General features: G+C 41.6%; 1 protein-coding gene across 2 annotated transcripts in view; it reads left to right on the top strand.

Annotated features, from left to right (window-relative positions):
* The first annotated feature begins 17,617 nt into the window (after positions 1-17,617).
* The window catches only part of P3H2 (prolyl 3-hydroxylase 2), a 168,785-nt gene continuing 158,689 nt past the window's right edge, over positions 17,618-27,713 (top strand). The window contains exon 1 of one of the 2 annotated variants that reach the window (XM_033403246.2): positions 17,618-18,661. In XM_033403246.2, the coding sequence (XP_033259137.1) occupies positions 18,188-18,661 (474 nt within the window). In that variant the 5' untranslated portion in view covers positions 17,618-18,187. The remainder of the gene's footprint in view (positions 18,662-27,713) is intronic. The other variant, XM_004278491.3, reaches the window with a different exon arrangement.

The raw sequence follows: 27,713 nt of genomic DNA, 5'->3' as shown, positions 1-27,713 counted from the left end.
TAAAAAAAAAATAAAACAACCCATAATTCCACTTTCCAGAGTTAATAATTTCCTTCAAGTATTTTTTTCTATAAATATACAGTTGGTATTATTTATTTCATGTCTTGTTCTTACCTCAACTCTGGTACCTGTCATCCAATTTCCTTGAATGTATGATTTTACTATGGTATTCAGCATCTGTTGGCACCACTGTTTATCTTACATTCTCCTTTTGATGAACATAAAGGTTATTTTCAACTTCTTAATATTAGATATAACACTCCTGTGAATATCCTTACTTATAAATATTTCTGCATGTTATTGAGGACTTCTTAGAATAAGTACCTAAGTATATTATTATTTTTAGGCCAAATGTAGAACTTCTCTAAGACACTAGCCAAACTGCTGAAAATGCTCCTCTCCCAAAAATTAAAGTCTAGGTCCACAACCCCTTATCCTTAGAGTCATATATGTTTTGGAATTTAGAAATTTTAGGATTTTAGAAAGATAGTATGTTGCATTCACCTTACATAAGGTAACATCCTTCTTTAGGTACAGAGAAACACCTTCAATCAAATACATTAATATTTCTTTAGCAAAATGTATTAATATTCTCACTAAGTAGAATAAATAAAAATTTTCAGTAGCCTCATATCAGTTCAAGCCTGGTTTTGCCACCAAATAAGCTATGAAAAGCCTTTGAACTTTGGAAGTGTGGATAAGAGATTGCAGATACAGACCAATTTATACTCCTTCCCAGAGCAGATGAGAAGAGCAACTCATAGAATTGTCAGCAACTATTATTTTAAAATTTTACCAATTTGATAAGTGAAAATGAAATATGTCAAAAAGCTTAACACTTCTTCGTATGCTATTTATTTGTATTTTCTTTCTCTTGGTATCCCTAGGATGTCATTTGCTCTTTAACATTTGAAGTAGTCAGCTTATTATTTACAATAATTATTTATATTAAAGATAATAACCCTTTGTATATAATATACTTAAAATTTTTTCACAGTTAATAATTTATATTTAATTTTAATATTTAAAAATATGTAATTAAATCTATTAATCTCTTACTTTGTAACTGAGTTGTTTGTTTCTATGTTTCAGAAATTCCTTCATCACTTATAGATCAAATATTGACTTTTATTTTTTCCTATTCCCTCATGACTACAGATTTTATATTTAACTTAGATTCTGTTGGAATTTTATTTGGTATATGTTGAATAAAAAGGAGGGATTTTATTTTCCTGTTTTCTCTATTAAAAATGGAGACTTTTGGGACTTCCCTGGTGGCACAGTGGTTAAGAATCCGCCTACCGATTCAGGGGACACGGGTTCGAGCCCTGGTCCAGGAGGATCCCACATGCCGCGGAGCAACGAAGCCTGTGCGCCACAACTACTGAGCCTGCACTCTAGAGCCCGCGATCCACAACTACTGAAGCCTGTGCGCCTAGGGCCCGTGCTCTGCAACAAGAGAAACCACCGTGATGAGAAGCCCGCACACCGCAACGAAGAGTAGCCCCCACTCGCCGCAACTAGAGAAAGCCCGCGCGCAGCAACGAAGACCCCATGCAGCCAAAAAAATATATTTTTTAATGGAGCCTTTTCAGAGGATTTTTGGAATTCAGCCTTGGGCTGTTTGGTGTGTGTGTAAACCACAGCCCTCAGGTGCTTTGATTTTTAATCAGTTTGCTGGAAAAAGAATGTTTAATAACGAAACTTGAAGATGCAGATGTAAAATATTTGCAGATGTAAATTCTCACAATTTGGCATCATTTACAAATATTTGCTTATTTTATCAATTCAAGTTATACTTTATGTTTTGCATGGATTTGATTCAGCTAATAATACAAATTCCAGCTTCACTGAAAATGTCAAAATCAATGTTGATCCTTTCCTTCCAACCCCTACCCTCAACTTGCCCTAATTTTGTGTTTTGTGTTATTATTAATATCATCTGACTTAGGTTGAGTTTTCCCAGAAACAGACTCTGAATCACGGATGTGAGTGCGAGGAGCATATTTGGGAGGTGATTCCAGGAAGAACTGGAAAAGAAGTGAGAAAGTGAAACAGAAAAGGGAAGAAAGCCAGTGAAGGTGTGTTAGGGGGCATAGTACTGCTGTGAGCGATTGAGGCTCAATTCCGCTGGAGAAATCTCACAGAATATACAACATACCTGAGTTTGTTTATCACAACCAATGGCTAACGTTACTCTTCTTTCCATTCCCTCCACCACATCCTACTTGTCGTCTGTAGTGCTATTTCCTAAGCAATTGTAGTAATCATCTCACTAATATCCCCTCAACTAGGGGTGCAGGGTCCCCTTACATAATACAATTGTTTCTCATGCTCCAGTCTAATCTTTTGCCATGTGCAAAAGAGTTTTAATAGATGGTAATTCTCTATAAGTAGAACTAAATCCAGGGAATAAATGGCCTCCAAAAATTGTTGTCTTCCTTTCTTTCCAGTTATATTTTGCTGCTGCTTCTTTAATTGAATGAAAAATTCTTTAAATTCTATAGTGCTTTAAAATTTTCAAAAGTTTCATACACATGGTTTCACGTAGTCCCATATTAACCTTTTTTCCCCCCTACCCCTATATTGCCCCTCTCCCTTCCCTCTCCCCACTAGTAACCACTAGTTTGTTCTCTATGTCTGTGTTTCTATTTTTGTTTTATTCACTAGTTTATTGTATTTCTTTAGATTCCACATATAAGTGATATCCTACAGTATTTCTCTTTCTCTGTCTGGCTTATTTCACTTAGCATAATGCCCTCCATGTCCATCCAGGTTTCTGCAAATGGCAAAATTTTGATCTTTTTTATGGGTGAATAGTATTCCATTGTTTATATATACCACATCTTGTTTACCCATTCATCTGTTTATGGACACTTAGGTTGCTTCCGTATCTTGGGAATTGTAAATAATGCTGCTGTAAACATTGGGGTCATGTATCTTTTTGAATTAATATTTTTATTTTTTAAAAATATATACACATGAGTGGAATTGTGGGGTCATAAGGTAGCTGCTTCTTAGAACATATGCTCCAAGAAAACTGGGCTCCTTTCTCTTTCCAAAACATGCTCTATGTTTTCTAAAGATGTGCATATTTTAATACTTTTTTCTCTCCCTGGAATGCCATTATATCTTCCCCATGTTGCTCTATTGAAATCCTACCTGTCCTATAAAGTTCAGCTCAACTACTAGCTCTTCCATAAAGTTCTCAGAAGCTAGAAGTATTAAAGTCTTTTGAAGTTGCTTAAAACAAAAGTCACCTTGTATTAATACTTTGAGTTGTGTTTCTTTCTACGTCCCCTAGATTGTCCTTTTTGAGGACAGGTCTATTATCTACTCTTGCATTCTCCATTAAATCAGGCAAGTCCCTTGAACATAACAGAAACATAAAAGATACATATTAAATTCATGCAATTATTATGTATCTTATGAAAGATGAAAGAATTTAAAAGAATTCAGAAACATGAGTTGTTTCAAATATCTAAAGAGATGCCAAGTGAATTCACTTAACTGTTTTCTACTGTTCATCATGGGGGATGACGAAAACAAATTGATGGAAGCTGCAGAGACCATGGAGATTGAAAAAGGAAGCTTTCCCTGAGTTTTTCATGGTGTATATAAGCTGAATATTTGTTATCTTTCTATTTACTTCACTTATTCATTCATTGGTTCTTTCAGTTGACTAGTCAATTGACAGTATTGGTAAACGTCAGGTACTGTTTTAGTTGCTGGGTACACGATGGTGAACAAAATATCTGATTTCTGCCTTCATAGAGCTTGTGATTTATTAAAGGAGAACAACAAAAACGAAACACAAATATATACATTGCTCAGTGCCATGAAGAAAAATGAGAGTGTACTGTGCAATAGATTATGAGAGGGATTTAGTATTGTAGGGGTAACAAAAATCCCTCTGAGAAAGTAGTATTTAGGTTGATAACTAAAAAACGGGGAGAATTCTAAAAAGAGAGAGTAACATGTGGAAAGGATCTGAGGTGTGAAATATTGGGGCACGTTTATGAAAATGAAAGGTGTCCAGTAAAAATAGAGGTAGGAAGTAGGAAGAAATTTACAAGAAGTAAGAAATTTACAAGAAGTAAGACTGAGTTTGGCATTGGCTAGATCATGCATTACCTTCTAGAAAAATTAAGGATTTTGCATTTTATCTTAACTGCAATAGGAAATCATTGAAGAATATCAAGATGGGGAATGACACAATCATATTTACATGAATTTAATAGATCCTTTTGCTGTTGTATGGAGAATAAATTGGAGAAGGACAATCATGAAAAGTGGGAGACCAGAAAAAGGGCTATTTCGGTTTACCAAGTGACAGATTATGGTGATTTGCTCTAGAGTGGTGGACTGGATTGGAGACAAAAGGAATGAGTTAGAGTTGTATTTTAAAATTTGAATGGACAAATATATATATATATATATATATATATATATATATATATATATATTTTGAGTCAAATGCCAAATACTTTATTTTTTTAATGCCAAATACTTTTTTTGGTTTGTTTCTGCTTTATAACAAAGTGAATCAGTTATACATATACATATGTTCCCGTATCTCTTCCCTCTTGCGTCTCCCTCCCTCCCACCCTCCCTATCCCAGCCCTCTAGGTGGTCACAAAGCACCGAGCCGATCTCCCTGTGCTATGCGGCTGCTTCCCACTAGCTATCTACCTTACGTTTGGTAGTGTATATATGTCCATGCCACTCTCTCGCTTTGTCACAGCTTACCCTTCCCCCTCCCCATATCCTCAAGTCCATTCTCTAGTAGATCTGTGTCTTTATTCCTGTCTTACCCCTAGGTTCCTCATGACATTTTTTTTTCTTAAATTCCATATATATGTGTTAGCATACGGTATTTGTCTTTCTCTTTCTGACTTACTTCACTCTGTATGACAGACTCTAGGTCTATCCACTTCATTAAAAATAACTCAATTTCGTTTCTTTTTATGGCTGAGTAATATTCCATTGTATATATGTGCCACATCTTCTTTATCCAAATGGACAAATATATTTTTAAATTTGAGTGATTAGCTATTGAGTATGAGGAAAACTAGATCTCAAGAATAATTTTCAATTTTTTGGTTTGAGCAACTAGGTGGATATTGGTGAATTTAATGATATGGGGAAGACTAGGAAAGAAAAAATGAAATCGAGGGAAGAGACTTGATAAAGAAATATCTTCTCTTTTTTTTGTTGTTTTTTTGTTTTTTTTGGCTGTGTTGGGTCTTCGTTGCTGCATGTGGGCTTTCTCTAGCTGTGGCGAGCAGGGGCTACTTTTCGTCTTGGTGCATGAGCTTCTCATTGCAGTGGCTTCTCATGCTGAGGAGCAGGGGATCTAGGTGTGCGGGCTTCAGTAGCTGCAGCACAAACCAGTAGTTGTGGCTCGCGGGCTCTAGAGCACAGGCTCAGTAGTTGTGGTGCATGGGTTTAGTTGCTCCGTGGCATGTGGGATCTTCCCCGACCAGGGCTTGAACCCGTGTCCCCTGCATTGGCAGGTGGATTCTTAACAACTGCGCCACCAGGGAAGTCCCAAGAAATATCTTCTCTTGTCTGGTATTCCCAGAGAAAATTGGTTGGATTTACCCAGTGACTCTGTCTTTGTTTTCCCGAGTTTCTCCAGCTTGCCTTTCGGAAGTAAAATTATTTTTCAGAGTTCACCTCCGACCCTTCATTGAATTTCCATTGTGTTTGGATCCATCTTCAGATTGTAGATCTGGTGGATTCAGATTCAGAACTGCTGACTACAGCATGCTTTTTTTTGTTTCCTTGGACATTTTGACCTGTAGCCTAGAAGTAAATAATATTCTCTTCCACAGAAATCTGAGCATATCACAAATGTAACATAAAATAAAAGCAAAAGCAATTTATAAAGTCTTGTGCAATTGAACAATATTGATGTTTTCAACTTTGAACATCGGTATTGAGAACTTGAGAAATTATGTATATGTTTTCTTTGTCCTTAGGAAGTTCTCCTCCCCAGATCCTGCCCGGACTTGTATGAGGGTACGCTGGTTGAAAGTTTGACCTATCTGAAATGAGGGTTTTTCCAAGTTTCAAAACCACAGCACCTTTCTTTTCTAATGCATTATATGCAAATAAAATCCAAGAGCTCTGGCTGAAGTGGAAGCAGGGGTTCCAAAAGGTCTCAAGGACTCTAAGTACCTCTAAAGCATCTCACTGATTGCAGTCTAATGATAATTTAAGCAAATTAGCTAGGAAGAGTTCAAACCTCAATCTTGATAACTTCTTTCTCCCAAGAAAAAGCTTTGTCTACCAAAGTATTTTTTCATGCTAGCTTAGCCATGAAATCATTGTATGCTTGTGTGTTAACTTTCCAATCTAGGCCTGGAGGTCTTCAGCTGAATCTTAAAAGCACTAGATGATCTTAAAAGCTTTTCTCATCCCAGAACATCCTATGAGCTTAACTATTCAAGCTTGTCTCTGTTGAGACTGATGCTCATGATAACCTCTTCAACTTGCTCTCTGAATGGTAGGTCAGTGTGTGATTGTGGGGGGAAGGGAAGGTAGTGGGAAACTTGGACAAGCATGGCAGTAGGAGGCTGGTGATTTGGCCTACCACCATCAGAAAGCTAGTTACCAAACTTCATTTGCTGACTTAGTTCCAGACTTACTGTGGGATTGAGGATGAGGGAAATCCCCAGGTCTTGATCTGTTTCCTTTTCAGGACAATTTGAGAAGTTTTGATTTATACTCGTGGAAAAAGAACAGAGATTATGAATAAATACATAATTTGGCTTCATTGATTTGTTCTTAAAATGTTAGATGAGAGACCCTCTTAAGAGGAATGTCACCGCGGAAAAAAAATGAATAAATGAAAAAAATTTATCTCTGGCTTTTAATGTCCTTCAGTGTTGTCAGAAAGCCTTTGTCAATTATGGCATAATCTTCCAAGAAAAGGGTTATAAGTTTTGCTGATTAAAATGAGGCAGTGAGGATAAGCTCCTATTTTCATCTGTTCTTTCCTGTTATCCTGCAATAATACAGAAGCAGATTCCTAGAGAATTTCCAATATGGAGTGATAGAATCTGAGATCTGGCAGTCTTTCAGATGCAGAGTGTAGAAGTCAGTCTTGTCTTCTTGTGGATATATCAGGAATGAAGTAGAGGAAAAAATAGAGGAATAGGACATTCAATAGTAACTCTTTCATATATCCTAAATTTTGGGAATCATTTTGGTCAAGTTTATCTCTCAAAATGCAGCAACACCTTCAGAAAGTTAAGTATATTGCTTTAATAAAATTGTTTCCCTCCTGGCTAAAGTTTTCAGTGAGGGAAATTGAATGGGGTTTTGGAAAAAGAGGAGGAATGGATTGCTTTGGAGTATTCAGTTCCTGGATATGGATGAGTGTGTGCTAAAAGCAGTCTTAGCGGCTGAGTGAGATTTTGCTTTTCCCTTGCTTTGCAATATAACCCAAAGGCTTTGTACAAGGAATGCCTAGGAGACCAGACCAGGCGGGGAGAGAGAATCTATCATTTTGCATGTGTAGAAGGGCTTTGAAAATGATCAAGTACTACAAAAATTAAGATGATGCCATTTACTAAAAGTAATATTATTATATATTAAATGATTATTCATGAATCAAAAGGAAAGCCTCTGACTCATTAGAAGTTTGGCTTCAGTCATTGCAATTTTTTGTTTTTTGTGCAGTACGCGGGCCTCTCACTGTCGTGGCCTCTCCCGTTACGGAGCACAGGCTCCGGATGCGCAGGCTCAGTGGCCATGGCTCATGGTCCCAGCCGCTCCACGGCATGTGGGATCTTCCCGGACCGGGGCACGAACCCGTGTCCCCTGAATTGGCAGGCGGACTCTCAACCACTGCACCACTAGGGAAGCCCCGATTGCAATATTTTTAATGATAGTAATTCTTTATCTTTTCAAAGTACATTTGATTCCTGGAAACATCTAAACGTCACTTGAAGTTGATTCTGGAAAATAAGTTAAGGAAGACCTTTTTTGGTAAAAATTCAGTTTTGATTATAAAATAATATGCAAATTTCTCTACAAATCCTTCCCAAAGCATTGGTGTCATAAATGGAGTTAGTATATGGCATCCAGGGTGTCTACTTTGAAGGCAACCAACCATACAATTTATTCTATGTTTATTTTAACAAACAGACATATGGTTACATTTTGCATGGTAGAATCAAAGGTCTGGCAGTCTTTGAGATGCAGCAGTTCAAGTTAGTGTCCCATGTTTTTTTGTAGGTGTATTAGGACTGAAGTGGGAGAAAATGGAGATTTTATTTATTTAATTTACCTCGTTGGAACTAAGAGGAAAAAGTTATCTAAAAAGTTTTTAAGCATATATATACATCATATGTATATGAATATATTCTACAGTACCTTAAAAGTTCTGATTAAAAATCTGAAAGTGGTTTGGAGATAAGTTAAATTGTAAATACAAATTGTCCCTTCTCCAAAAGTAAATTGACACAAGTCAGTATACCACTCTTCCAAGGGTAAGGTGATAAGGGTGTCAGATTCAATGGAAGAGAGGAGTTAAGATATTGGTTTGGCCAATTATTTCTTAAGTTTTTTTCAGTTGAGCCACTTCATCGCTGCATTTGGGTCTTACCTTCTCCATTTATCAACTAGGATGGGAGAAAAGGGTAGCAGTACCTCTACTCATTATTTTCCCTAAATCCTGGATTCCTCTCATGATTCTTCCCTGCCGGTAAAGGCAGAGAGAGAGAAGGAGAATACATACGCTGGGTATGCTGAAGTTGGAGGTTCCCCAGGGAGTGCAGGCATATGGATCAACTCTTCAGTGCCTGGAATTGTTACCACGCCTCGGGTTACCTCAAAACAATAACTCGTCTCCTGTTCTACTGGCTAAGGCTGGCTGATAGTTCAAGGCAAAACCAACAAGCTCTGAAGTAAGATGAGACTTTTAACGACCCCAGAGGGAGCTTTGAAATTTGCTTGGGAATCTAAGTTTAGCTTTATCCCAGAGATAAATGTAGGAAGAGGGGGAGTAATTCTTTGGAAAACCACTAAGAATGTGATAACATTACACTTTTAAAATGAAAGAATCAAAAATTACTTAAAGCTGGAATGGATCTCAGAAGTCCAGTTCCACAACTTCCTTTCCTGACTGGGGGTAAAGGAGGCCCAGGAAGGAATGTCTTGCCTAGGGTATCACGACTGAGCCAGAACAGGATCCAGGGCATTCTGATTTCCTGTCCGGGGTTATATTATGTGCCTGGCTCTTTTGAAATACATTTATTTCATTCACTCATTCAAATAGTATTTTCTAGAACACAGAGAGTGTTAAGATGTAGTAAATTTCTTTCTTCCCAAAAGGCTAAGAGGATGATGTTCATTAAGTTTTTGTTTTGTTTCTTTTTGTTTTTTTTTTTTTTTTTTTTGCTTTACGTGGGCCTCTCACTGTTGTGGCCTCTCCCGTTGCGGAGCACAGGCTCCGGACGCTCAGGCTCAGCGGCCATGGCTCACGGGCCCAGCCTCTCCGCGGCATGTGGGATCTTCCCGGACCGGGGCACGAACCCGCGTCCCCTGCATCGGCAGGCAGACTGTCAACCACTGCACCACCAGGGAAGCCCTCATTAGGTATTTTAAAAATAAGTTTCCATTTGGGTAATCTGCACATGGTCAGGTCCTGCTAATGAAAGGTAATTTGGGAGAGAACCAGCAGGAGTGGGCTGGTGTATGAGGCAGCATGGTTAAAGAAACCACAGGCAGGCACCCAGCCAGGCTGGGGAGGAGGAACAGGTGGTCAGGTAATCAGGAAGCTGGAGTCTATTTTCAGGGGAGCCAAGATGAGTAGTGAAGTCAGAACCTAAAATAGTCAATTACAATGCATGACAAGGTTTCCAGCAGAGCCACATTGGTGCGTTTTATGGTGAGTTCTGCCAATGTTTCTGTTCGAATGAATTCTTTAAAATCAATGTGGTAAGCAAAATAATCTATTTTAAAAACATGGAGTTTGGTATTTTAGCTTTGATAATTTTATTTTGATCACAAAATTTTATTGAACAGTTTGAAAACGTCTGCAGAGGATACTTTTCTTTATTCAAAAGGAAAACAAAATTGTTTCTCTTTCCTCTCAAGTTTCCCATATATATATGGTAAATGTTGCCTCTTTACTTAATTTCCTTTTATTCTATAGTTGGTAGCAAATCATATAGGTTGTTAATCTTTGTGTCTACAAATCAAATTTTCGTAAAAGATGGGGCAATTATGTTTTATATATATTTAAAATTAAAATTATGTATCATTTTATTACTTCGAAAGCAATTTATCCTAGTTTTACCACAGACAAAGCTATTAATGAGATGTTGAAATTTCTGGGGCTGGAGGAGAAGGACTATACATCTCCTTGAGACTTGGAGAGAGCTCATCCTCCAGCAGTTTGGGAGGGCTGCTAATACCTATCAGACCCTGGAGAACAGAACCGGGGAGAAGGCTCAGCAGTCCTGGCAGAGGCACATCTAAATGCTCTCCAGAGAAGCAGGGACGCCAGCACGCAGAGTACCATAGGCTGGACCATTCATGACGTGGACATTGTTGGAAATGGTCCAAAAAGAAGGAAATGGTGATAACAGTGGGCAAAGCAGACAGTGTGAGAGAGGCAGGCACACAGCTCTAGAATTCAGGGTGTCTTAGTAGCTGAGGCTTTATTGCCCAAATATTTGGCTCTTTTTTATTTCCCTGTGATCCCACCAGAAGCTGAATCTGGTGGCTACCAGAAGGCTGGAGAAGTTGTCTAGAACAAAGCCTCTGTCAGAAGGTACTAAAAGAAATTCCTGTCTAGAGACCCTAACAGGAGAAGGAAGAGAGCTTCAGGAAAGTGGACTTTGGACTCACTCAAGTCATGACTCCCTAACTTATTTGGTCTGTGAACTTTTAACTTTTTCTACCCAAATTTCTTTATTTGTAAAGTTTGTATAACCACATATCCATAACTTCTCCCCAACTCCCAACTCCAAGGATCAAATAAAATCACAAAATATTTCCAGCTCAGAATCCTCAATTAGCATTAGCTGAACCTGAACAAAGATAAAAGTTTAATGCTACCAGGGAATTTAATGGAAATTCTTTACCAAACAAATGATACCTTCCTGTGCGTTCTACATTTAGCTCTCCATCTAGGTCCCCAACAAAATGTGGAAACTGCAACAGTCTGTTTTTGCTGGAAATTGATATGTTTCATTTTGAAGTGGTCTCCTCCATCCTTTCACTATGAAGCTGAGGCCGGAGAGATGAGAATACCTACAGTTCTGCTGTAGCCAGGAAAGGCCCCAGTGTCCGCTTGGGAACCAGTCACAAGCAGGGTAAAACAGATACAGAGGGAAGGTCTGACAACAGAATGGAAACACTTTAGTAGGCCAGGCTTAGAAATACAGAATCAGTAAGCAACAGGATGAAATTCAGCCAGGTGTCCAATAGCAAAGCAGTCCACATCAGGGGTGACTGTAAGAGACAGAAGGCGGGTACCACGGCAGACCTAAGGATATTGTCAACAAGAACTAGTCACAGGTCCAGGAGCTTACTGGCGTTGGTGATGTCCAAAAGCTGGGAATAGGGGACTGGTTGGAAAATAACCTCAGTTAGAACAAGCAGGAACAAGCGGGGCCCCATTTCAGAAGAAACGGGGTGATAATTATTCTATTTAGATAAGTAGAGTGTTGGAGGGGAGCCCCTATTCTCCTTATTTGTCATGATGAGAAAACTTCTAGATTAATATTTCAGAAGTTGACCAGCTTGGCCTGAGCATAGGCAGGTAGTTTGATTTCAGGGCGTGGGTGGCAGAAGGAACAGAAAGGTCATTTACTGCATATTAAAACCCATATTCTTCAAACCTACTTTTCAGCAACAAAGTGATATTTGGGTATTTATTGCTTCCATTTCTGAGTCTTTTCAAATGGTTTCAAAATTGAAGTTGGAAAAAGAGAAGTGATTATCAACCCAAATATCTTCAAACAGGAGAAGACATGGGTTTCAGTTTCTAAATCAGATTTCGAGGGCAGAGCAGGCCAGTTGAGGAACAGTGAAGCTGTCTTTCCCATGGGAGAAAGCCTCCTCCAACTACTACAGGAGGGCTGAACGTGAAATGTGGGGTTTCACATGAAGAATTTAAGGATGGAGATGGGAGGGTGGGTCTCAAAGATAGGAAAGGCATGAGGGTAACCTCAGAATGATGTATCACTCATGCATACAGTCTCATCTCTCCCAGAATTTCTGATGGGTAAGGTTTTTCTTTGCATCCACGAACAGTGACCTGACATCTCTAATGTAGGAATGAATTAAACCTATTTACTCTCGTGGTCATGACTGTTTCTACAGGCATTAGATCACTTATCAAGTTGAGTTCACAGTCATATTCAGCCTCTGTCCAATACATATGATTTTACACACAGATACACACACCTTGTCCACATTTATTCTGCAGAAAAATTTTATGAACCTGTGACTCTAGCTCAGTGGTCCCCAACCTTTTTGGCACCAGGGACCGTTTTTGTGGAAGACAACTTTTCCACAGACCTGGGGGGGTGGGGGGATGGTTTGGGGATGATTCAAGCACACTACACTTATTGTGCACTTTATTTCTATTATTATTACATTGTAATATATAATAAAATAATTATACAACTCACCATAATGCAGAATCAGTGGAAGCCCTGAGCTTATTTTCACTTGCCACTCACTGGTAGGGTTTTTTTTTTTTTTTTTGCGGTACGAGGGCCTCTCACTGCTGTGGCCTCTCCCGCCGTGGAGCACAGGCTCTGGACGCGCAGGCTCAGCGGCCATGGCTCACGGGCCCAGCCGCTCCACGGCATGTGGGATCTTCCCGGACCGGTGCATGAACCCGTGTCCCCTGCATCGGCAGGCGGACTCTCAACCACTGCGCCACCAGGGAAGCCCACTGATAGGGTTTTGATATGAGTCTGCAAGCAATTGATTTATTATGGTCTCTGTGCAGTCAAACCTCTCTGCTAATGATAATCTGTATTTGCAGCCACTCCCCAGTGCTAGCATCACTGCTTCAGCTCCACCTCAGGTCATCAAACATTAGATTCTCATAAGGAGCGCGCAACCTACGTCCCTCGCATGTGCAGTTCATAGTAGTGTTCACGCTCCTATGAGAATCTAATGCGGTGGCTGATCTGACAGGAGACAGAGCTCAGGCAGTGATGGGGAGCGGCTGTAAATACAGAAAAAGTTTCCTCACTTGCCTACCGCTCACCTCCTGCTGTGCGGCCTGGTTCCTAACAGGCCACCAACCAGTACCAGTCCTTGGCCTGGGAGTTGGGGACCCCTGTTCTAGCTGAATGAGGAACATAAAACAAAGTTGGTAACTAAAGAAAAAATGTGGTCTGTACAAGTTTAACCCAAGCAGAATTTTGACAGGGGCTATGAAGATATTTAAGGCCTAGAAAGAGGCAGTGTAGTGCAGTGGGAGAAACACTAAACAGGCTTCAGTCCTGGCCCTGTAACGTGCAAACTAACCTTTGGTAAGTCATCCCTCATTTATAAACCTCAGCTTTCTCACTGGTAAAATTACAGTACGAATACCTTACTCAGAGAGACCCTTCCTTGCAAGTCAAATGACTACATGTTTGTGAGAAGAACTGGCATGATACCAAGTCCACTGGATAAGGGTAGGCCCACTGGATTCTCCGAATTTCAATCTAAATTGTGTTTTTAACTTAAATTATTTGGGGAATAATTATCATTCTTTATTTCACTTTTTTTTTCTTGTTCAGCTAGAATGTGAGTCTCCTGAGGAATGAAGTTGGAATGCCTCCATGAGAAGAGTGTGGGGACAGAGTGTTTGCAAATGTTTTATTTGATTTGGAATTTTAGAGCTCAATCAGGAATTAAGGTAAGCACAGGGACAGAGCTATTAAGGCAGTTGGAAAGGGACAGACAGTCCTGGAATGTGGCAGCTCCTGTTTGATTTTAAATGTAAGTTAAATATTAATTTTTCTAAAAAAAATATCCCTCTTCCTTCCAGGGAGGCCCTTTTCTCTCTCTCTCTCTTACGTTGACAGATTGTTGGTGGCTTGCCCTTCACACTAACTTATTTGGAGGAAAAAAGTCTTCAGGTGATCTTATTTGAATAAGAAAAAAAGTTCCAAACAGCTCCCTTGCTGCCACATCAACAGCAGCTGAACAGCCTGGGTTGCTGCATAGTGAGAATTATTCCTTTCATTTCAAGGGAATCAAAGATGTTTGGAGTAAGCAAGAGCCCTGGTTACACATGATCAAAATAAATGAGCGTTAGATTTGCTTATGGAAAGTGTCAGTTGAGTCTATTGCTAAAGTCTGAGTACACTTTTTATTGTTCCCTAAAGATTTTGCAGGAAAGAGAGAAGTCACCTATGGAAAAAAAAAAAAAAAACTAAGCTGATTTGGGGAAAAACAAGAAGCATTTGAAGATCTTCCCTTTTCTGAATTCATTCCTGCTGGAGGTTCCCTAAAGCAAGGGGTGCAATGATGATGCTGTTGATTGTAAACAGAAGTCAAAAGGAAATTCAAGCTTCTGTCAAGATTCATTCCAAAGATAATAAAAAAAGGAAATGATGGAATCCCTTTTAGAGCTTTTGGATGGATTCACTGGTGCTTTGGCTGTTCTCTGAATTTGTAAGGAATGGAGAGCAAAAGCGAAATTGCAGGCTCCCAGTTCATACCCACCTTAGCAGCAATTTCAACATCTTATGCTTCCAATGGCTCCTTTTCTCAAATCATCATTTGTTTCTTTCTTACTTTCATACATTTTTGTTTTCTTTCTCTTTTAAAAAAATTTTGCAAAGCTACTATCATCCAGTGCTCCCTGACATTCAGCATACATGTTTTATATTTTGGTGTATAAAATTAAGCACACTACTCCTGCCACTGCCTATCTATGTGACCCGTGGGCCTAAGTTTCCTCATTTGTAAAATAAGGGAATTGAGTAAGACTTGCAGTGCTCAAACTATGTTCTATCCCAGGGTTCCTCAATTTGTACACTGTTGATAATTTAAGCTGGATAATTCTTTGTAGTGGGAGGCTGTCCTGTTCATCAAGGGATGGTTAGCAACACCCCTGGCCTCTACCCATTAGATGCCTGCAGTACGACTATACTCTCTCCCCTGGTTGTGAAAACCAACAATTACCAAATGACTCCTGGGCTAAAAAAGTCACTAATTAAAGCAATGGTTCTCAAACTTTGGTGGGTGTCAAAATCCCTGGGGAACTTGGTAAAAACATAAAGGCCCAGACTGGATTCAATTACAAAGCCAGGGCCTCTGGGCTTTTTTGTTTGTTTGTTTTTTAATTAGCTTTTAAATACACAACAAAGTTTGAGTACCACTGTTCATGAGGAATTGTGTTGATGAAACGGTTCTCAAAATATGATTCTTGCACCAAAAGCCTCAGCATCACCGAGGAATTTGTTAGAAATGCACATTTTTGGGCTCCACCCCAGGCTTGGTGAATCATAATCTCTGAGATGGGACCCAGTTGTCTAAGAAATGGCCCAGGTAAAGAAGAAGTGCATTCTTAGTAAACCCAGAAAGACATTCAGAAATGCGAGAGAGGACTTTCTCAACACAGCATTGATACCATTAGGTAGAGCATTGCCTGGAATCAATTGCTCCACCCTGTGTGGCTTCTATCACCATGTGGTCATGAATTTTGTCCTGGCTCAGCCTTAAAAGGCAGATCAGATTTTCCTTCTTGGGGAGGGGAGATCTGAGGGATGGCACACCTCAGACTCCTGAATCCTCTGTGCACCTGGGCCCTGACTCATAGACTTACTCTTTGGGCTATGGCATTGACTCTAGACCAGTGGTTCTCAATCTTGGCTTCCTATTAGAATCACTTAGGGAACATTAAAAATCTCAATGCTCAGGCCAAACCCCAGACCAATTAAATCAGAATCTCTCAGAGTGAGAACCAGATATCAGTATTTTTGCCTTCTCAAATGATTCCAAACTTCGAGCACATTTGAGATGCCAATTGAACACTTTCTATAAAGTCAGATAGGGTTTGTACAGAGGGAGAAAAGGTAATGGGACATGCAGAAGGTTTGAAAGCAAATGCCAGTTTGGTAATCAGCATAAAGTTTGGTACGGCTACAACCTGTAAGCTTTTGATTCTGTGCCAGTGCCAATTCGTCCCCTAAGTTTTCTTAGATCCTTCAACCAGAAGCCATCTTTGCAGGCTCCGCATTTCTATAGCACTTTGAATCTAATCTAACATCTGCCATTCCTATTATATGGTAGATGTTAGACTAGCCCTTGTATTATAGCCCTTTCCCCCACAATACCTACTTTGGGAGTAGGTATCCAAAGATATAAATTTAATTGACATATATGTGGATGATGTGGAAATGTCATGGAATGTAGAGATATTCCACAGCAAAGCATCCTGGCACTTTGCCCTCAGTCTCACAGCAGGACTTCCTAGCCAATATGCTTCAAAACCTTCCACAGGTGGATTAATAACTCCAGACTCCAAAGTCTGACAAGAGAGACAAATCCTTAGAGCAAAAGTCTGGGCGGATGACCTAAGCGCACATTCTGGAATACTGAACATCCAAAGTATTGAGGACATAGCTCCAAGGTGAAGCTTTTCCATCAGTGGAATAAGCCAAATAAGTGAGGTTTGGTGGAGAAAAGTAATAAGAGCATGATTCTTTGGGGTCCCTTGGAGTTCCAGAGCCAAGGCTGTTTATGGCCAGAGTGGTCAAACCCAACAAAATGAGTGAAGGAATGAGCACGAAACTCTGGCATCCTCCTGGGCCTAGTGGTGATTCCACAGAAAAACCTTCTTGGGGAATTCATATCAGCTGCACGATAAGTGTTCTTTCCTGTTGCCTTTCCCTCTTGCTCATCATCGCAGTGGCCACGGAGACCTGGGTGAGATTGCTACAAGCACTAGGAGACCACAGGAATGTTTCCAGGAGGCAGGCTGGAGTCAAGGGTCCAGTGCATAAGCTCTCAGGAATCCTTGTGAGAGTGTGAAGCCAAGGAACCGGAAAGAAGGGAACACCTTGGCTCAGAAGGTATTTAAGCGGGAGGAGAAACAGAGGAACAGGAAAGCCTCTAGCTAGTCCTTTGGAGCCTGGCACCCACTTCTGTCAGCTTTCCCATTCCTAGACTGACGCTCATTGCTTAAGTCCTGGGAGTACTGGATTTATTAAATTGCCTCTTTGTTCAACTCTTGCAAAAAAAAACTTAGACCTGAAAACCGTTTGACGTGTTGGGATATCTGTCTGCCATAGTAGATGAGGAACCTAAGGCTCAGTTGTGCAAGTTTACAGCGTTGGTAAACTGACCGAGGCAGAATGTAAGTACAGCCATTCCAACAATTCTCTGGGTCCTGTAACGCCCTCCTCTGCACAGAAAGGTGGGCTATTCACTGTTCCCGTGTCCCTACTCCCTGCCCCAATGCACAGACACACACCCATACAAAGTGGGATGAGAAACAAGGGTGGGACCTTCTCTAAGAGAAGGAGCAGTAAGCAAGCTTTGATTCCAAAGGCCCAGGGTTGAGTCCTTCCTTCGCTTTTTCACAGCTCTATAAACGTGGACTAATCACTTTTCTCCTCAGCCTCCCAACGGAGCCAACGGGCCCTCTAGGGCTTTCCTCACAGCCGGAGAGGGAGCTTCCATGTGAAGGTGAAGGACGCTGCAAACTGCGAGGTCACGGACAAATTTCAGAAAATGATGAAAGCCCTATCCTCGCTAAGCCGGCTTTTCTTCCTCTCTAAAAAGGGAGTAATCATGTCCATTCTGCAACCTCGAATGGACCCCACGCATCAGGCTCTGGCCCCCCCCCCGGGCTGGCCGCCAGCGGGGCTGGCTCTCTGGCTGGCACTGGGGTGTGAGGGCCCTGGCCTCCTGGCGGCTGCAGCCGGGAGCCTGCAGGGCGCGCGCTGAGCGCCGGCGGCGAGCGGCGAGCAGAGGTTCGGGCAGCAGGAGGAGCGTGTGAGCTGTGGGCGTCCCTTTAAGAGCGGCCGTCCGAGCCGGCCTCCGCCTCTCAGTCCGCCGAGCGCCGCCGGTCACCTGAGGCTCTCGGGTCAACCGGCTGGCGGCGGGGCCGGCGATCTCGCCCGCAGAGCCGAGAGACGGGGCCTGGACGCCAAGTGCCCAGAGCCGACTGCGAGCGTGGCCGGCCGGCGCCCGTCCGCGGCGGAGGATGCGGGAGCGTATCTGGGCGCAGCTGCCAATGCTGCTGCCCTGGCTACTGCTGCCGCCGCCGCTGTGGGGCGGCCCCCCGGACGGCCGGTGCTCGGAGCGCGAGCCCGAGCCCGGGCCTCTGCAGCCCTTCGACCTGCTCTACGCCAGCGGCGTGGCCGCCTACTACAGCGGGGACTACGAGGTGGCCGTGCGCGACCTAGAAGCGGCGCTGCGCAGCCACCGGCGCCTGCGGGAGATCCGCGCCCGCTGCGCCCGCCACTGCGCCGCGCGCTGCCCGCTCGTGCCCCCCGGCGCTGGCCCAGGGGCCGAGCTGCCCTTCTTCCGCGCCCTGCTTGAGCGGGCGCGCTGCTACCGCAGTTGCCAGAGCCAGCGCCTCGGGGGCCCCGCGTCCCGCCACCGCGCCAGCGAGGATGTGCGCAGCGACTTCCAGCGCCGAGTGCCCTACAACTACCTGCAGCGGGCCTACATCAAGGTACCCAGAGCGCACACCTCACGCCCCCCTCGCTGCCCTGGGATGCGCTCCAGCCCTCCCCGCGGCTCCAGTCTCTCGGCCGGCGCGCTGCTCCTTAGCGAGTCTGACTGGGTCTCCTTTAACGGTTCTGTCTCATGTGTGGATCTACATAGCTGGTGGCCCGAGCTCTGTAACCAACACTCGATGAATCTGGGCAAGCCATTAGCTCTTTCGGCATCCACTTCTCTCTCAAAAAGAGGACTGTACTGATAAGACGTTTAAAGTACCCATTCAGCACTAATGTCTGAACGTTGGTAGAGCCGGGTCTCCTCTCGCTTCATTCCCTGGTCTAGCTTCACCCAGTTTCTCTTCCATTTCCGCTCCCTCATCCCTCCTACAAGCTAGTCTGCACCTTTTCTTTGAAGTTTAAAAGAGAGCGGTCTCAAAACAGCAGAGTTAAAAGTAGACTTGCTCCGAAACCCATCCCTCTGTCTTTTTCCCTGCACTTAGCACAAAAAGGGAAGATCAAAGGTTAAAGAGGAGGTATGCATGGAAGAGGTGAATCTGTGTGAGGCAGTCTCACTAAAAGTACCCAAAGTGCTGACTCTTTCTCCTTTGATAGAAGGCTTCCAGTTTCTGGAGGTAAGCATCGGACTGAGTTATTCACCACCAGATGCTCCCTCTTTCTGGTTTTATTTTTGTGTATTCAACTTGCCTGAAGTTAGTGCCAGGAGGCAGACAGTGTATATTGACATCTTCCCTACATTCACAGTTTTAAAGATCTAAGTGAATGGTTCACTTAGATGTTGGCAGAGAGAATTTAGCCCGTGTTCCTTAATCTCCCACTTTCACTCATCCATGTTGCTCTGAACTTACACTTTCTCCCCCTTCTGCCTTTCTATGTCAGTATATCAATGTCTGTTCTCCAGCTGTTGGAGAAGTGGCAGCTTTGGGGGTTGGTTGGTTGGTCATGCCAGCCAATGGACCAGGCTGCATTTCTGGAGTGGTGAAAATACACACCAGGTGCTGATATTCTAATGTCTTTTGCAGCTCATCCCACAAGGTCTCTGAGCTCACAGTTGGTAGGGCTCTCTGCAGATTTGCAGTTCTGGGTAGAGTTCAGGAACTCACAACTGTAACTAACTCTTTAACTCCCAGTGCTCTGGCTAAGTTGCTAGATTTAGTATCTTGGGCAAGAAATAAGGAGAAAGCCTGAATCCTTTCCAGGATTTGTCTTCTGTTTGCTTGTGCCTCCTGAAGCATTTGCTGAGGCATGTATTAAGTATAAATCTGCTTTCTTTTAAATGAGTGGCACAGTTTTTGGTGGTCTTTAGAGAAATCAGTCAGTAGCAGGCAGAGAGGGGCTTGTGAGTACCCGACAGCTGAAGATATATATACTAAGCTAGTTCCCAGAGCAGAATGTGGGTGGTCGGGTTTGGTCCCCGTGTAATACTGTCTTCCCAGGAGTCTCAGATGTGAGGTTGGTAGTCCTGTTGATTGTTCTGTCACACATCTTGGGCACATTTTCCTTTCTCAGGTCTGGAAAAGGAATGCATATTTATTTTCACTCCTATAAAAATAAATAACCACGAGGTAACTCTCAAAATGTGAGTGTCTTTGGTTCTGTAATTACACTTGCTTCACTGCTAATGTTAACATTGATCATTCTCCTGCTCCCATCTCCTGGTTGGAGGTCAAAGAAGATGAAGCCATAGGTTTAACATGCCTCAGTTTTTTTCAGTGAATTGATTATAGGAGAGAGTCACTCACAGGTAGCTCTGTGGGTGAACTACTGTCTGTGGTCTGATGAACCAATGAAGTTTAAGAAGTCCTTTCAAAATTATGTGAGTTCATGTGCCAATTTCTGTTTTACTGGCAATGTTTCTGAGAGCAGAACAAATCTTGCATCTGCTTCCTGTTCACCTCCGCTCCGATAGGTACAATTTCTACATAATTGATAATCTCTTAAGGAGGAAATCTTCTTACCCCTTTGGAAATTCATTTTTGATGGGTTGGAGTTTACAGAAGCATTTTTATGAACATCGAATAAGGTGTTCCCTCCCCGCAAGAACGCCACAATTTTAGCCTTTGCTTGGCTTCTTGGGAATTTCACTCATAAATACGCACACACACACACACACACACACACACACACACACACACAATCTTCTGAGAGCAAAACAAAACTCTCAAAATAACAGTATCTTTGGGCTCTGACAGGTTTGAATCCTAAAGTGTCCATTCCCTGAAGATAGAGGGGTTCCCTGCATATACCTGCATATGATCATGGTACCTTGTGTTGCTTACTTACTTTGGACATCAGTGATCCAGTCTGTATTTGAAGAGAATAATCCTGGGCCAGATTGAATTCAGTGAGGACTTTGTAGCCAAGATTTGAGAATTGTGAATCCTGTAATATGGTCAGAACTAGCAGACTTCCTAGAGATAAGGAAACACATTTATTCTCAGCTAGGGGTTTGCAAACTGTAGAAGCTCTTGGGAGATGCTGTTCCGCCCCCAAATCCCAGTTAGTGAGCTACTGATGGAAGCGGATTCTTTATGCTAGAGTGTTGGAAGGGAAAGATTGAGAATTGTGAAATCTAAGGCCTGTTGAGATCAATTTCTCATTTCACAGATGAGGAAAGGGAAATCCAGACAAGGGAAGGGGCTCACCCAGTGTCACATATGATTTGATTTGATGAATTGAGCACAGGACTGGGAGTCCGGGGTCTGGGCTCTGCCAATAATTGGTCATGCCTGTGCACATCCACTGTCCCGTGGAGTCACCTCAGGTCCCAGGGAATGCTGTGTCCCCAGGGCTGTCCTTTTGCCAGATTTGGACAGCTCCAGGAATGAGTCAGTCCTTGTCCTGTGGGGTAACAGACACTCACTGCATTTATCTTAAGGGCTATTCTATAGAATCTTCCTTAAGCCCTGGCATGCTGGGAAATCCTCTGGACAGCTACGAGGTGGTAGTTCCACTTAGATCCTATCCACACTTTTTTGTTTAAAGGCAGGGTGAGACTCTTCAAACTTTCAAATTTTATTATTTCAGATTGTAAGATATAACTCATGATTCACAGCCTAAAACCTAAGATAAAGCTTTTATCAGAGCAGTCTCTCCTCGGAAACCTTCGCTGGTTTCCCCTTGCTTCTGCATAGAGCCCACAGTGTTGAATACAGCACCCCTCAGCCTGGCTGCCCCTTAACTTTACAGGCCCAGTCTCCTCCCACTCTGCCATCCTTCAGCTAGAGGGAACAATGGATGCTTAATCTTATGTGTCTGACACTTCTGCACATCTGGGTTTATTTATTCTTCTTTGGGAGACATGTAGGCTCTGGCATGGGGTCGATCTGGGATTGAACTTTAGCTCTTCAATCTCTAGCTCTGTGACTGCGAGCAAATCACATAAACTTTCTAAGCTTTAGTTTCCCCATCTGCAAAATGGGGAGATAACGGGACCTACCTGATTGGTTTAGGTTTAAGAGAGGATTTATATAAAGCACCGGGGACAGGGCCCATTTCTGTTTCCAGAAACACTGGAGATGTATCTCTTATTATTATTAGTTATAACAGTAGATTTTCCCACCTTCTTCTCTATGTGTTCAAATGGTAAGTGTACTAGCACAAATATACCTATTTCTGTGAGATCCTCTTTCACTCTCTCTGCAACTCCCAACAATCCATCATTTCTCGCTCCTCTGAATGTCCACAGTAAAGAATATGTTCCTCTCATATCATGTTTCACTTTTAACCTTGTTTTGGAGAAATTCATATATTTGTTCATCACTTAATGTGAGCTCCTTGAGATCAAGAATGGTCACAGGCATTTTTGCACCTCCTAAAGTAGGAGTTTCCAGATCTGGAAGATCAGCAGGTGGATGATTAGTATGAATCCCCTGGGCATTAAAAATGTGATTTAAAATTGGAGATTTAGGTTCAGTAGGTCTGAGTTGGGTCTCAGCATTTATATTCCCCTCAAATACCTAAAACAGGGGGCAGTAGCAGTAAATGCTCAGTGTATGTTTGTTGAATGAATGATAGTTTGGTTGCTCGTGTATGAAATATTGTTGAAAAAGATTTCTGTGTGGCGGCAGGAGGTTTTCTCAAATTAGTTATTTGGTTTCCTGACTGGTCAGTTGGGGGAGAAAGTTATAGAAGGACTGTAGATTGCTTGACTTTTCACTCTCTTCTACTTGCAAGTTCCGGCTAATGTTGCAAACCTCCTTTCCCTCCCCCTCCATTTTTTTTTCTAATTTAATCCTTATTTCCTAAAACTATGCTTCGGAAAATTCTTGACACGCTGTGCCTGTTTTATGTACATTTGTGGAATTTAAACAAATATAAGTGAGATTCTTTTCTTTTTTTTAATCTGTGTACTTTATAATCAGGAATACTTTGACAGTATCTGTTTTTCTTTCAGTGTTCCCAACCATTTAGTTAAAGAAAAAAAATTTAAAAAAAAAAGACAACCAGTGCTGCTTATTTATGTTTTTTACTTAAAACAAGCTTGCGCCTCCATGTTTTGTTTCTAAGTTGGTGCTTTGTGCTCTGTGACCTTTGTTTTTCTTCTTAAGATTGGTGGGGGGGGGGAGGAAATGCAATTAAGTTAGGCAATTCTATCTCCTTCCTAGAGTCAGCTCCCCAAACTTCCTTTTTCTTGACCATAATTTATTTTATTAGTGGTTTCTAGAAAAGAGAAAAAGTAAGTTCAAGGATTTTCCTCGCTCTTATTCTGCTTTATCAACTTCTTTCTCTTTCTAGATGAAGGCTTTTAAAAAAGTTTGAAACGTAGGCCACATGACATGATACATAGTCTATTAGTTCAGAATAAAAACTTTTCCCAAATCCCGTATTTAAATCTTTTTACCTATATGTAGACTATGTACATTTTGTCCCCAAATTATTTCAAATAAGAAGTGGATTTTATGTCTTCATGAAATAGTTGTTTTGAAGTTTCCTAGTGGTTATTTCCTCAAGGGATGAGACTTTTTTTTCTTCTTACATTTGGAATTTTTCTTTTTTTTGAGCTTGAATCATCAAAATCCACTAGTCATCATCTTTCTGTCCCATGACTTAGGAAGGAAACCTGGGAGCTTCTTTGTGTAGCCAGCATTTAGTTCCTGTGTGCTAAGGAGATAGAATTTCTATTGTTTCCTTCCAGGAGGCTGACCATTTGAAAGCCCAGTCAGCTCTTTATCAGTCATGCATTGTGATTACAAACAGTCAGTGCTACAGCACCTTAAAATTCAATTAGATGAGGGAAGCACTTGCTTACAGGTTTTCTCCTATCTCAGTCTGGCGAAACAGGTATTCCTTTACAAGTTTTAATAAAAGAAAGTAATAAACTGCTTGTCTCCACAGATCCCATCTCTGAGAACCAAATGTATTCTGTCACAAATATCATTTGCTCAGTGATAAACTCCAAAGGGATAGGTGTGTGGTATTCTTTTGGGAATGTTTGATAAAATGTCAGTTTGCTTCGTGGATGGAGTTTGAAAATTCTGAAAAGTGCATGAGTTCACCTAAAATGAAAACTGATTGGATTTGGTGTAATAATGGTTCTTTTGTATTACTAAGGAATTGAGAAAACTTGGGTGTCTTAGAATCCCAGATCTTAGAGAGCTGGAAGGAACTCCAAGAGAGCATCTTGTTCAACCCTCTCTCTCCAAGTTAAATAATTGGTTTGGGGCAGTGAAGCAGGGGTGAGAGAGGGAGGGATAAGTATTTTCCTTAAGAAATGCGGTCTTGCAAGGGTGAGGAGTGATAATTATTAAAACGGTAAAAATGCTACAGCTTGAAGGAACCTCAGAAATCATGAAGAAGTCTATCCCTGTCACTTAACAGCTGATGACACTGGCCTCAGAGGTTCCATGACAAATCAAGGAGGGTGAGCAAGCGGAACTGGGTTGGAATGTAAGTATTTTAATTTATAGTCCAGTGCTTTTTCCGGACTCTGTGCAGTGGGTATTGCTACCTCCTGAGGGGCAGTCTGGTGAATCAGTGATGCCACTGAGACCTGCGGTGGACCTGGTACCTCCAGCGACAGTGCAGATACAAGGCCCTGCTTCCTGCACTACCCCACCCACCCTGCATTTTCATTCACGTGATATGTTGGCCACTTAGCCAAGAGTCACTTGTCTGGTGGAAAATTTTGCATTTCTAATTAGGAAAAATAATTTCTCCTGTCTTTTTTTCCATTCAGCTTTTCTCCTATAATTCTTTTTCTGTCCTTTTATGCATCCCTCCTTTCCTGCTGTCTGACTTCCTAGCTATGTAATTTCCATGAGAGCTGGCCCTCAGTTGCCAAATGGCCCAAACACATTTTTAAAAAAAAATGATTTGTAGTCAGCCTTCTGCACGGTATGTTTCAGTGCCGTGTGTGTGATTTTGGGGGTTTAGTACTGAGGAGAGCTGCAGGCTATAGTCAGAAGAAGCTGATTTCACTTGACCACACCCCTCTCTGCTTTACTTTGTTTTCTATACTTCTTTCTTTCTTTCTCTCCTTTCACATTCCGTGTCTTACTGATGATCTACACAGTGAAATTACATCTGCAAAGGAGAGGTTGTTGGGATCAATCAAGGGAGGAGAGAAGTAGGTAGTGGTAGAGGTAATGTTAGGGCTTTAGTTCTAATAAAATGAAGGCCATACAGCTTCTTATTTAATTTGCTCCACAGACATAGGCATCTACTATGAAATTCTTTTTATGTCCCTTTTCCCCATATGATTTGTGCATGAGTTGAGCATATGTTGGGAAAGATATTCATTTCCCTCTCCTCTCGGCTCTCCATCTTTCTGCAACTGCTCCCTGCCACGTTCATAGAACATTTGTGTCCCCATCCTCCCATTTTAAAGATGGGAAAATAAAATCTGAAAAAGAATCAAGTTGTCCAAATGTATCCAGCAATTTAATGGAAGAGTCAGGATTAGAATCTAAGAGCCCCAATTCCCACCTCTGTGACATTGCTGATGACCACTATTTGTAAGACACACTCTGAAAACACAAACGTAACAAAATTAATTTGACACACATAGCATGCCAGTTACATTATTTGCCAAATGGGATAGACCCTGAAAATAAAAGCTACCTTATGCAATGTTATTCCTTGCACTACTATTCTGCCCATTTCTGGGAAAAATTCATAAACAGGCCCCTGGATTAACGCTATTCCCCCAATAAATCTAATGAAAATGAATGAGGCAAAGAATCTTCTTTGGAAGGGAAATGAAGGTATAAGAGCCAGAAGGAGGGAGATCCAAGAAGTCAGATTTTCCAGAAGTTCGGGGCTATCAGAATGATCCTGCTGGAATTCATTATCTACAAATAATGGGTTGAGTTTTTGTGCAAGTAATGAGACACTGCTGAAGATTACAGTGTAATTATACTGGAACTCTGGAAAAGGAATGGAGAAAAGCAAAAGATATAATAAAATAAATAAATCTAAAACAAAACAGAAATTGTTAACAAACCCTGAATCACAGGAAAGTTAATTCAGCCAATTTTGATCTTTTCTTTCTGCTTGAATGCTAAATTTTTAGTTTTCACTTCGTCAAGATTAATAAGCTTGCACAAAAAAATCAACACATAATTAGGACACCAGACACAGTGAATTACCTTAAAGCCAGATTTGGCTGTTTTCAAAAATGATCTCAAATTATAGTATCAAAGATTAATCCAGAAGACCATAAAAAATTATTTCCCCACTGAAGTAAGAATTATTTCTTAGTAATATTTTTCAGATTGAATCCAGGATCAACAATCAGCATTTGATTGTAGTACAAGGCATTTAGAAATGCCACTAGGGACAGAGACTTTTCACAGACAATTATTGTTTCAATAGGATGATCAAGGGCTCAATTACACAGTGGAATCTGCGGGTATTCGGGTCAGTAGGCATTTAAACTGGAGTTTCTCAACTTTGACTTATTGCTATTTGGGATGGATAATTCTTTGTTGTGATGGGCTGTCCTGTGCATTTTAGGACGGTTAGCACCATCCCTGGCCTTTACCTACTCAACAGCAGTAGCAACACACTTCACCTTGCTTCTAAGCTGTGACAACCAAACATGTCTCTATACATTGCAAAATGTCTCTTGGGGTCAAAATCACCCCACATTGAGAACCACTGATTTAAACATGTAGCCATGTTTAAGATAACTGGGCATTGACATTAGACAAGTACAAATCAAGTTTTGGACAACCCATATGCTAGATGGCAGTATACCCACTGATGAATCATGATATTTATGAAAAAGTTTGGCTATAGCTTCATATCTTTTATGAGGGGAATTCCATTGGAAATAGAGCCTCTTTCTGCAAGATGCAAATCACTGGGCTTATATCCCTTAGCTGGTCCTGCCCGTGGCTGCGCTGATTCAGCCAGAGTATCTGGCTTCTCTCTACTTATTATCTGAACATGACAGGACAGGTTACTTTAGCAATACAAACTAACACCTTTCAGTTGCGAACTCCAAACTCCAGAATTAATGTGTTTTTCATTCAACTTGGAAAGTACCCGAACTCAGTCATGTAAAAGTAATCCACTGCAACTCTTGGTTTTCTTGGGGTTAGTTCTGTATCACATATACTCTTAGAAAGCAGCTTGACTCAAACCCCAAATGCCATCTTATAGAAGGCTGGAAAGTGGGGAAAATGGGAGGGGGTCAGAGGAAAGAAGAAATGATTGTGAGATTGAGAGAGAGAGAGTCAGAGGGTGTCTCAGTCCTTTTGGGCTGATATAACAGAAGACCATACGCTGGTGGCTTATGAACAACAAACATTTAATTCTCAGAGTTCTGGAAGCTGGGAGGCAAAGATCATGGTGCCTGCAGATATGGTGTCTGGTGAGAGTCTTGCTTTGCTCTGACCTCACACTGCAGGAAGGTTTCTGGAGCCTTTTTTATAAGGGCATGAACTCCATTCATGAGGGCTCTGCCTTCATGACCTAATCAGCTCCCACATGCCTGCTTTCTAATACTTTGGGGACTAGGTTTCAACATATGAATGTTGGGGGAACACAAATATTCATACCATAGCGGAGGGAGATGCAGAAATAGATGGAGGAAGATGA

This window comes from Orcinus orca, chromosome 5, assembly GCF_937001465.1.
Source record: "Orcinus orca chromosome 5, mOrcOrc1.1, whole genome shotgun sequence".
Lineage (NCBI taxonomy): Eukaryota > Metazoa > Chordata > Mammalia > Artiodactyla > Delphinidae > Orcinus > Orcinus orca.
Note: the sequence above shows the minus strand (reverse complement) of the source record. Positions and strands in the feature narration are given on the sequence as shown.